General features: G+C 33.8%; 3 protein-coding genes across 3 annotated transcripts; all 3 read right to left on the bottom strand.

The window, feature by feature from the left end:
• Window positions 1-1,990: 1,990 nt before the first annotated feature.
• On the bottom strand, window positions 1,991-3,595 carry LOC140918638 (uncharacterized). Its single transcript, XM_073369387.1, has 4 exons — window positions 3,428-3,595; window positions 3,042-3,340; window positions 2,710-2,877; window positions 1,991-2,609 (listed from the first exon to the last, which is right to left on the bottom strand). The coding sequence occupies exons 1-4, from the start codon at window positions 3,593-3,595 to the stop codon at window positions 2,474-2,476; spliced, it is 771 nt and encodes a 256-aa protein (XP_073225488.1). The 3' UTR covers window positions 1,991-2,473.
• A 12-nt stretch (window positions 3,596-3,607) lies between these two features.
• On the bottom strand, window positions 3,608-9,778 carry LOC101497418 (uncharacterized). The gene is made up of 10 exons (XM_073368802.1): window positions 9,686-9,778; window positions 9,438-9,532; window positions 8,260-8,344; window positions 7,953-8,171; window positions 7,149-7,208; window positions 6,544-6,623; window positions 5,843-6,162; window positions 5,667-5,758; window positions 5,442-5,571; window positions 3,608-4,584 (listed from the first exon to the last, which is right to left on the bottom strand). The coding sequence occupies exons 1-10, from the start codon at window positions 9,776-9,778 to the stop codon at window positions 3,608-3,610; spliced, it is 2,151 nt and encodes a 716-aa protein (XP_073224903.1).
• On the bottom strand, window positions 9,438-11,131 carry LOC140918645 (uncharacterized). The gene is made up of 6 exons (XM_073369388.1): window positions 10,824-11,131; window positions 10,551-10,682; window positions 10,131-10,298; window positions 9,925-9,981; window positions 9,686-9,817; window positions 9,438-9,532 (listed from the first exon to the last, which is right to left on the bottom strand). The coding sequence occupies exons 2-5, from the start codon at window positions 10,641-10,643 to the stop codon at window positions 9,788-9,790; spliced, it is 348 nt and encodes a 115-aa protein (XP_073225489.1). The 5' UTR covers window positions 10,644-10,682; window positions 10,824-11,131; the 3' UTR covers window positions 9,438-9,532; window positions 9,686-9,787.
• Window positions 11,132-11,468: the final 337 nt, after the last annotated feature.

Genomic DNA, 11,468 nt, shown 5'->3' with positions numbered 1-11,468 from the left:
ACAACCATTTTGAGGATTATATTGCAACAAATGGAATTTTTATATCCATCCATTTGAACATATATGAATACTTTTTTAGTGGTTAAATGTATTATAACTTGATTCTGGTTCGTTGGAATTCAAGTACAACAAATACTCTTCAATTAGACAAAAAAAAAAAAAAAAAATTGTATTTCGTGCGAGAGAAATTTTTAAACAGTTATATTAATATAGTAAAATTGAATAACTTATTGTATTGCACTTGGTCAAATAGTTGCAATATTTGAGTTTAATGCATTAGTTAGCTATCAAACCAATGCATCTATTTAAGTCATTAAAGGTTACAACTGTTTTTAAAAAATGTTTTCTTTCACCAATTATCAATTGATATGAGTTTATCTATAAATAAATATATTTTATAGGCGAAAATAAGAAAACAATTTTCATGTTATATGAATTAAATTTCGGTCAAAATATTTTTAAGTCATTTCATCTTTTCTCTAGTGCACAAGAGAAAATTAAAGAAATTTATTTTGTAAACTATGATTGATCGATAAATTTGATGTTAATGTGTAAATCACTTCAAGAATTTCAAAATATATTGAAGGGATATACTTGATTTGAATATGCAAATCACTTCAAGTATTCCAAAGTATTCCGAAGGGTATTCGCCGATTAATCCATTTACATCCAATATAAATAGATTGGTATGCACGAATTGAACTTAAAAATTAGTGTGATACACACTTTAGAATTTATTTGTGCAATTTTCATTGTCGTCAATTTCATCTTTTTGCTTTTCAAGATTTACAACATTCCTCCAATAAAAGATCCATTATTTAGCAACTCACAACAATTGTCGAACAAAGGTAATTATAATATCTAATCCTTTATAGATAATAGATAATGATGCAACTCAACAAGCTTAAAGGCATGTTAAATTTTTTATACTCTTCTTTGTGCTCATTGATATGAACTTTTGATTGTTCATAGTTTCATACATATCCTCTAGTAGAACATTAGTAAAAATCATTCTCTTCTTTGCCCGGAACAAATTCACATTTCCCCAATTGAACAAGGCTAGAGTTGTCATATCTTGGAACTTGCCTTCAGCCATGTCAAATTGGTTTTGCGCTTCTTTGCTTGTAACTGTCTTTTCCACAACCTCTGAATAGAGCTTCTGCTTCATTACTAGTTCCTGGTATGTGTCATGTTCAAATTTAACAGGATTCTTGAACAACTGTGAGAACTAAATTGTCCAATCTTCAACACAAAATGAGTTAATAATTTATTTTGATTTCACCACGTAACCATATTAGCAATGCTAACCTTTTCCATATCATGCTTAGAATATCCTTCAAAGCACCTTCCTTTCTTTTGGGGTTTCCAAATGATGGTTCGAAAATCTAACGGCCCCACCGATTCTCGTCTGTTAGTGTGATTGTTGAATCAAATTCTTAATTCTTAAAATGTTTCCTAATATTCCATAACATTTAATTACATGCAACAGAATATGTCAATTCAACAAAGTTAACTCTTTAAGTTAATTGAAATTAAGGTTATGCAATATTAGATACTATTTTAGAATTATGATAAAATAAAAGATTATATAGAGGCAAAATTAAATATTTCGTTTTTCACTTAACTTGTGTTATGTAGCCGCTTTAAGTTCATTAAGACTCAAAGAAAGTGCATGTGACAAAGGACAAAAATAAAACAAATAACGTAAATGAAACAAAAAATTATAAAAGGGGCCACTGTAAAATAAAAAATATTCACGAATCATGAAAAATCAGATATATTAGGAAAATATTCAACTTAAACTGTAAGAAATTTATGCTGTTTACTTTTTAAAATAATTTAATTAATGATTAAAGCAACTTAAAAGATAAATAGTTTAATTAATTAATGATAAAAAGAAACTTAATAGATAAAACTAAGCCAATTAGTGTTGTCATGTTATTTTGGATTTAAATTCAAAATTCTTGTACCAATTGACTATACATATAAATTGATTAAATGTGATTTAACAACACAACTGCCTTGGAACTCAATCACTTGAGCGACGTTATTTTGTTGTACTGTTTCATAAACATGAAACAGCCAAGAACAACAACGTTCGTGCATGCAGAGATAATAACTCATTTATGATTTACCTTTACAAAAAGATGATTAGTAAATCATTTTTAAGAATTAAGTCAATGCCTACTCCTGGACTTTTTATCAACCACTGCTCTTATATTTAATTTACAATCTCAACCCAAAGACATCATTGGCAAAAACAAACTACGTGTCTTTAGCTGCTCTAGTCCCCTCACCGTATTATGAAGCTGCAAATCAAAGCTTCTATATGGCTGTTGACAGCGTATTTTGAGTTTTTCAAACATGCTTAACCTATGGTAATCATAGGAGCGTTCTTGTAGTTGCTTATAGCAGCCATTTACCGATGCTATATCAGAGAACCAATAGCTGTATTATTAAACCTAAACCTATGCTATAATAGTTTACTTTCCAAGTTAGTTGTATATTCTGAAGAGATTTTTCTGTACAAATCACCATCACTGACCAACGTTATATCTTGAGGAGATAACATTGTACATCTGCTCAAATAATGTTGAGAACCCCGCGACCTGAGTTAAAATACCATGTGGTTGAGAAATTACTCAAGGATATCAGGATAACTTATTGCAATCAAAAGGCTGGAAAAAACCGAATTAGCTTAACACATACCTTCCTCTTCTCTTCTTTTCAACACCTTGCGAAACACGGACTGCTTCTGACCTTGAAATTTGGCGCAATGAAGATAGATATTCATTGAAGATATCACCTTTCAGTGCCAAGGATATTCTTGCAGGAACAATGGATTGGACAACCTCGAACACAGATGCTTTATTTTCACTGTATTACAGGTTCCCAAAATAAGGTTTGACATCAATACATGCCCAGAAAATAGTAAAAATAAAAGAAACAAGAAAAAAAAAAAAAGTACCAGAAAAAGTGTCACAAGACTCACAAGTACAATTGTGTACTTAACCATAGTGAAATAAAGGAAGGCTATATACCTCTTCTTCATATTATTTATTGGGCTGTTCAACTCTAATTCCCTCCCAGTATAAATAACTGTGCTTTTGGTGAGACCCTGTCTGGATAATTTCCCCAATGCCATAGTGTTAGTTGTGGAAGCCAACATCTCAGAAGTTAAATCAATCCAGTTCGTACAACCCAACTTTGATCCAACATCGGCTATTTGTTTAGCATAAAAACAAAATCCATGCACAGCAACGGTCGACATCATCGTTTCCTCATTGTACCAATTAGATGTAGCTTCATTAGATGCGAACATTTGGGGCCCCAAAATATCCTGCAAAATTGTGTATTGTCATAATTAATTGAAAGACATCAAAAGAAAGGGAGTTTTCACAGGATTTCAGATATAAAAGGCACTTACACATATATGTTGGTAATTGTGAAACAAATCAGCTTCTGAAATTAGATTGCTCATCCCACTAGCAAGTTTAACAACTTGAGAAGTACCTAGCGGTTCTGAGATAGCATGCTGTCTTAAATCCATTTGACGAAGTTTTTTCCACAAATTCTGTACCAAATCTGTCTCCATGGATGGACTTGACTAAGCAAATGTTGACTTTAGCTTGAAATCTACGCGACTGCACTCATCCATCCCTTTGATAGTTGTAGTTTCCATATTTTGATCTATAAAATCTTGCAAAGCCTCTTTTGGAGAATAATCTGGCATTTCAGTATCCATCAACATATCTGAATTTTGTGACAGTTTTGCTAAACGCCTGCGAACACTTGAAGTGAATGGTTTCAACTCATTATTTATAGAAACTTCTAGAGCATGGCAAGAAGACACTGCTCCAGACATTGTCTCTGTTCCATCTTCAATTGTAGTCTCAGGAACAAATGTTGATTCTGGTACACAGGATATATCTAATGATTTAGATGTCTCATTTATGCATGTAACATCAGCTGTTTCTGAATATTTAACATGCTCCTCATCTGAATCCGCCAATTCAGAACAAACCAGTTTACGAACAGATGTGCTGGGGCAGTTATCATTCAACTGAAGCTCAGAGGCACATTCATTATTTTCTTTGAAGGAATGTCTCTTGTTAGCTTCATCATCTGTGTCTAGAGGGTGTCGACTATTTGAGTCCTCATCCTCAGAATCAGAGGACATTACTACAAGTTTCCGTCGACTATTTTGCAGGTAGGATGCTACAGGCAATCCAGAAGAATTTGAAAACTCAGAAATGGCTCTGTATTGAATTTCAAGCTCATAGTAATCTGTTATTGACCCATTTCTCTTAATCATCTCCACCTTCTTGGCTTTTATATAATCAGTTTCCATACACTGCTCATCTAAATCATTTTGCCTTTTGTTTATGTGAAGAGGCTTTTCTTCAACTAACTCTTGCAAACTGGAATTCTCTTCCATTACATTTACGGATCTGACGAATTCATTCTCAACTAGTTCAGATATCTCTGAAGGGAAACCCCACGGCATTATCTTTGGTAGTATCTGATGACCAACCTCAAGATCAAATGGAAGTGAGCCATAGCCTGTTTGTGCTTTTCCATCTGCTGCACAAAAAAGGGGGGCATCCATAAGGTTTTTTAAGTCTACAATGGTAATTTGAAAAGAATAATATATTTCGAAATTAATTCCCCAAGCACAAACATCATAACAAAAGCTTTTAAAGTTGTTAACTTCTGATTCCATCTTTGTCCAATAAAAAACTTCTGATTGCATCTTAGGTAAAATATTCTAATGCCAAATGGAGTCAAAACTGAATGAAAAAGGAAGAGAGAAGGCAAAGGAGAAAATGCATATTTACTAGCATATTTATGGAGTAAATAGCACTGATCCTAACAGTGTATTATACTAATACTATGACTAAAAAAATTATTTTACATCATTACTTTAACACTTTCCTGAACACTTTGCACTTCTTAAAACCAAGAGGAAACCAAAATCAACTTCAGCATGTACCAACAAAGGACAAAAGAAAGAGCAAGACCAAAATGAGGATATTTGGTGGATACATGTTGATTCTGATCTAGAAACTAATTCTCATCATGGCAATAGAAAGGACGACAAGAACTTGAATAACAATAAATGGTCTTAATTGAACATATGATATAACAATAAATGGTCTTAATTGAACATCACCATATACCAACAAAGGACAAAAGAAAGAGCAAGACCATAATGAGGATATGGGGTGGATACATGTTGATGCTGATCTAGAAACTAATTCTTATCATGGCAATAGGAAGGACGACACGGACGTGAATAACAATAAATGGTCTTAATTGAACATATGAATTAACAATTGGTCTTAATTGAACATATGAATTAACAATAACTAGTCTTAATTGAACATTGATACACATGCATGCGTCCAATATCGTGAATAACAGTATGTTGTGTAACACACCTTTTCTAAATATTTTACTCTGCAACCAGAACTGAAGATGCATAATGGTTTTTCGGATATCTCCATCACAGGACTGCATAAACTTCTCCAGTAAAAGAGGATGGATGTCAGCTCCTTCAGTGAGACAAACCTGTAGGTCATTCATAAAATATATAATATAAATATAAATTTGGGCAACAATTTTTCTTTATTACTTTTGAGGGAGGAAAGTCCTCGAGCACATACAGAGTACAAATGGCAAAGCAACTCCTTTGGCGATGGCAATAAGAATGAAACATGAAGCATATCAAAATTATCTGGCAGGCCAGGATCATCACCTATATAACAATACATCTTCATATTATGAATAATAAAAGATATATCTTGAGCAACAATACATTTCTTGTAACTAGTAATCTTACTATTGCTGGTCAATATGATCGGCCCCCTTGCCGTCTCTGCAATCTGTTGTATGGCAGCAATACATCCACGGTCTTCAGGAAAAAGGATGTCCACATCCTCAACCAGGATTAAAGTTTGGACTTTATCACATGCAACAACATTATTCTTGCCAAGTAACTTTTGTGATGTTCCACCAGGGCTATGAGCTTCATCATCAGATACGGTTATCAGTTCAACTACTTCATCATTCACCTCATCAGCAGCTTTACCATTAACCAAAGCAGGAGCTGGGGGCAACTTTGTAGTCATCTTCTGTGAGCTCACAGTGTGGTCTGATGACCTACATATTAACATAAGCTTCTTATAATGAATACCTTGATTAGACTAAAAATTAGATTGAATCAAGGTACACAGCAGTGTTATAATTACTCAGCTCCAGGAGATTGAAAATGTCATAGACCAACAATCTCTAAAGCTTAAACTGTTAGGTGAAGATTCATAAATGGTTTTTACATCATATCTCTAACACGCTCCCAAAAGTGTCCTTCAAACTTGACACATGGTGCATACTGGCATAACCCCACCCGCCATGTTTGAACTAACTAGCCCTGAAGCTTAAGCTTAAGCTATAAGATTAAAACACTGAAGAGTTTTTATGTATATACATATCTCTAACATGAAGTCATCAGCAAGCAAGCATAGACAGCACAAATTAACAAACCTTTTGAACCCATGTGAACTAAGAGTATCTCCAAAATACTGCTTGACAACATTTCCGTTTCTACAATCCGATGCATTGAGCTGTTGAGGCAACACAAACCATAAACTCCATTAAATTTATATTCATGATTAAAAAGACATGAAAATAAATGCTGTAACCACTGGTAGATATTCTAAAACATAAGAAGTTGACATGTGTTTGAAGGTGAATGCACTGTGCAGAGACACAGCTGTTTGTAATAACAACTTCCTACTGAGGTGAGGACTGGGCCAGTAACTAGACAATACAAGTAACATTTTCAACCATAACTTCTCAATGCTTTTTCTTCACTATGACAAAAAGCAATGTTTCAGAATACCATTCTTCACACTGGGCAGAAAACGCCGATCTTAAATCCAAGTTCGAAGAAGAGAGCAAACTACATAATGCATCAGACAAAATCCAAATCATGCTAATAAATTAATATGCTTAATCTTCAGCAATGCTTTTAAAAAGTTGAGGTGACTATTTACAGAATGTATAGGATCGATGAATATCATTACAAAAGTGTATTGGTTAAGGCATAAATACTTAAATAGCCAAAATATATCAATCACTGGTCATACCTCTAATATATCAAACCCTTGCTCTTTGGCACAAGCATAGACGGCTGCAGACTTGCCACTCTACAAAATTATAGACTTGTACCTTAGCTACCAATATGAGTACAAAATGTTTATACTAAAAAGTATCCACTCTAGCCAAATGGTAAATAACAATAAACTACAAACGGGGTGATGGCAAAATAACCTTTGGAGGAAGGAAAGGGCATTCATAAGCAACGACCCATACACAGTATAAATGGTACAAAGTGTAAATGTAGTTTTGCTACCTAGGATTCAATAAACAGCAGAGAAATTCAACAGCATGGGCCTCTATATTATTGACATGGTTTTGTAAAAGGCGGCACAAGAAACCAGACTAAGTGTTTTTTCATGGTCTTTGAGTGAAAAAATAAAGAATAGCCAGTCTTTCTTCGTTAAGAATCAATAAAATTTCATTCCCCATATCATGTGCAGTCATTAAAGTATATTGGTATAATTCAAATGACTCAATGTTCTATGGTTATTTAATTTTTTTTTCCCTTTGTTTGATCTTGTGTATGCTACTTCCACATGGATTGACCCTTTTTTCAAGTGAGCATCAACTATTTGTTTGAGTTGACAGAAATCTCTATCTAAAGGTTCTTTAATCTCAAGATCTGGTTCTTTTCCTGAAACTACTCCAATATTTTAATACTGTTTTCAGAAACTGACAATTATATTACTGAACAATGGTTTCCTTCAACAGATGCATAAATGACCAACATAGGAGGCAATTCATGTAATGAAGTGCATGCCACAGTTTTGACGAAGTAAAATTGTACACACCCCTATTGGCCCTGTAATTAAAAGAACATTCTGCAGGGAATCCTCTTCATTCATATCTTCCGAATCATAGTCACTGTCAAAACAGATAAAATCATCATCATCATTTGGCATGACCCTTGTATTTCTATTAGATGTTTCCTTCCTGGGTTTGTAAGGTCTTTCATGCCACTGATGTAGCCAGTCACTCAAGAAATTCACAGCTTTGTCGTTACCACATACCTGCAATGAAATAATCATGAAACAAGAAAGCAGAATTTAGGACCATGAAAATTTTAAAAAAAATGCAAGATTGATTAAAAAAACTGACCTCGACAGCCTTTGTTGGCTTGTATTTGTATGTCCATAAGCTGCTTTGTGCCTTATCTTCACAACCAATGTAGTATGACCTCATACTGCAACATAGAATACAAGGAAAATACACTCAGGGGAAAAAAATCACTGTCAAGCCTATAGCTTACTGCGATAAAGAATGAAGCCACTCATTAGAAGACCAACAGAGTACAAATATATTATCTTTATTTATTAATATGTTCCACTTCTGAACCCTGAACTACCCATCAAACCCATGTACATCAGACCATGCTTAAGCATGCTAAGAGAGAAAAGAAAATGAGGGTGACAGAGATAAATTGTTGTCATCAGGAAAAGCTGACTATCAAGATATCAACACCAACAAGCATGGCACAACCCATCAGTAAGAGCATACATTTTTGCTAGACATAAGAGTCGCGTAATTGCGATCCATGAAACTGTTTTCTGGCTACAACGGTAAGATGAATGAACTGAGTGAAACAGTTGCACCACTTTCTAGTATTTCAAAACCATGCCAATTTCTTGAGTGCATTTTACAGACTTAGCAGTAGTACTGAAGGGTTTATTTCAACACAATTGAAAATATAAGAGTTGGGAAATTTCATACCATTTCATAAAATTATGCTAAAAGATTTATTCCAATACAATAGCAATTTGGGATTTACATGGAACAAGCATAAAACTCATCCTGTAAGATCCCGACAATTACTTTAATAATAAACACACTTTGAACTAACAAGTAGATGAGATAAAGGGAAGAATCGACCAGATTTAATAAAGAGATAATCATGTTATGTTTTCAATTTTAACTATAAAAATATCATCTTATTTTTACCGTTTTTCTTGTTTCCATAGGCTTGCACAGAAAACGGTGAAATTGACTACACAAAAACATTTATTTACCCTGATGTTATGTATTTAATATTTGGGAATTTAATGAAAAAAACATCCATCTCTTCACCTGATCATTTACAGAAAACCTCCCCATACTTCACCCGAATTATATAAGATTGAAGAGAAAACTTTCAACAGACGGTATTACCTACCCATAAGCATTAGCAAATGATCTAAATAAATAAAATTGAAAGAATAAATGCATAATTATGATGGTCAAATGAACAGATGTTATTCCCATGACTATGTTGCTGTTGCCTGATTCAGGCATACATTTACCTTTCTTGAAGAAATCTATTCAGCGGCTCTGAATGTGACTTCCGAAAATAGTCAGCTTGTACAGAAAAGGTAACAAATTCATCCACCTCCGAGTCCTAAAAATGTTTTGGTCAATAGTTAACAAATAAAGAAAGATGACTTAGGTAAAAGTATATATTGCCCCTCTGAACTAGCTTCCACTACACGCCACAGTTATGTATATGAGGCATGCATTGAAAAAATTAAAAATAGAACAACAAGTTATATACCATTTTGGCATCTTTTGGCATCTGAGCATTATTATTTGATCCTCTGGTAAAGTTGAATTTGTCCGTGATGTTTCTGACAGATTTTCTGGACATATAGAATATCTATCCAAAGAAGTTGAGGCATTCTGAAAACTTGAATCCCCCAGTGGATCCAAAGTACCACGAATCTTATCAAAATTTAAGCATCCAACAGAACCCTTCGAAACAGATGAATTTGAACTTTCTAAACCGCAACTTACATAGGTGGTATTTCCCAAAAATGTCCAGTTTCTCCAGTCAAGGGATGAGGTGTCATCCTGCATTCACAAATTTTACACCTGAATGAAAAAATGTGATATTATAGAATTCAAAACCCAGAGATCAAGTACATATACATTACCTGCTTTTGATCACATCAAAGCAAAGCAAAACAAATAGGGAATAGAAAGAATCATAAGTACCATACCTTGATATTTTCAAATACATGAATAGGACCACAGGTAATACTTTCATCCTCATTCTTAGCTTTGAAGAAATTACTTCCTGATTCAGACAGCTCCTGAACTTTCTTCCCTGCTTTCAATGATGAAAAAAATGGATGTACTTGCCTTCCAGCAAACATCCTGGAATTTTCCTGACCAATAAACAAAAGAAACAAACGCAAAAGAGTCGCCGATTGTTAGGTAGTAGCTAAGTATCAAAGTCAAGCTATGTTAATGAAAGTTTCAGGCTGAAATCTTCACCGAATTACAATTACAGCATGCAAAGGTTTATCATATGTTGCTAATTCACACAATTCAAATCATAAAATTCAACAATAACCCTAGTCCTTACGATAGCTATGTATTTAGCAAACACAGACAATGCATAACCGATCAACACTAACCTCAGCTGACAATTTTGCCTCTAACCGCAAATCAGGCACGGATGTAGCAACCTTATCGAAATCAGCAAAAACATTCCGTGAAGTTGACGCCATAACTCCATTAGCAGATGCATTTTTCTTTGGTGTGGCACTCTATACACGAAGATAAAAACTAAATTCAAATGAAATACTATATGAATTTAATGTCCTAACTCCTAGCTGGCATAACTCTATGATGGAATTAAAAATTGAAATGTGAAATATAGAAAGAAACGAATATAGAATATCGCGAACCTTGGAACCTTTTGCTACGGGAGTAACTTTTGCTTTGGATTTTCTCTTCCTGCGATTCTTCGTATCGCAGTAATCCTCGTCTTGTTCGTCACCACTGTCGGTGTTCTCATCCGGTTTGTTGCGGGGTTCTGGTGGCTTGTGAGGGAAGAGAGTCGATTGGACCAATCTCCGGCGGATACTACGGCCTGGCGGTGGGGCAGCATTGCCGGAGGGATTTCACGTATTACAACAGAGTAAATAGTGAACAGTGTAAGGTTAAAATTGTATTACTGATTTTCTTGTTAATTGGATAAAAATGATAAATGGTTAGATGTTACTTATTATTTATAATATTTAATATTAATTTAACTTTCTATATTATTTTTATATTTTAATTTATTGTCAATTAAGAAGTAGTCTATAAGATGACACTGTAGAATGGTTAAATCAAAAATTAAAATTTCAATTAAAGAATTATTCAATACAATAATAATTTAATAAATTAATAATTTAATTAAATAAAACTAATTTAGCTTATACCGTACAAAGTTATAATAAGGTGGTTGTAGATAGCATGTGGGATTTGCCATCTTGAAATCAACTTTGTCAACCTAGAAGAAGGGCTATGAGACTACTATTATTTAATTTCATATTTGACCGGACTTA

This window comes from Cicer arietinum, chromosome 5 (assembly GCF_000331145.2).
Source record: "Cicer arietinum cultivar CDC Frontier isolate Library 1 chromosome 5, Cicar.CDCFrontier_v2.0, whole genome shotgun sequence".
NCBI lineage: Eukaryota > Viridiplantae > Streptophyta > Magnoliopsida > Fabales > Fabaceae > Cicer > Cicer arietinum.
The sequence above is the reverse complement of the archived record's forward strand: the minus strand, read 5'-3'. Positions and strand labels throughout refer to the sequence as shown.

Coding starts and splice junctions, on each gene's coding strand:
- LOC101497418 (XM_073368802.1), bottom strand. CDS start 9,778: ATGTCCAGAAAATCTGTCAGAAACATCACGGACAAATTCAACTTTACC. Junction 6,163..6,543: donor AGTTCACATGGGTTCAAAAG/GTTTGTTAATTT, acceptor GTTAATATGTAG/GTCATCAGACCACACTGTGA. Junction 5,759..5,842: donor GATCATATTGACCAGCAATA/GTAAGATTACTA, acceptor ATTGTTATATAG/GTGATGATCCTGGCCTGCCA.
- LOC140918645 (XM_073369388.1), bottom strand. CDS start 10,643: ATGGCGTCAACTTCACGGAATGTTTTTGCTGATTTCGATAAGGTTGCT. Junction 10,299..10,550: donor AGGCAAAATTGTCAGCTGAG/GTTAGTGTTGAT, acceptor TTTATTGGTCAG/GAAAATTCCAGGATGTTTGC. Junction 9,818..9,924: donor TTTTGGGAAATACCACCTAT/GTAAGTTGCGGT, acceptor GGGGGATTCAAG/TTTTCAGAATGCCTCAACTT.
- LOC140918638 (XM_073369387.1), bottom strand. CDS start 3,595: ATGGAGACAGATTTGGTACAGAATTTGTGGAAAAAACTTCGTCAAATG. Junction 3,341..3,427: donor ACAATTACCAACATATATGT/GTAAGTGCCTTT, acceptor ACAATTTTGCAG/GATATTTTGGGGCCCCAAAT. Junction 2,878..3,041: donor ATAAATAATATGAAGAAGAG/GTATATAGCCTT, acceptor CCTGTAATACAG/TGAAAATAAAGCATCTGTGT.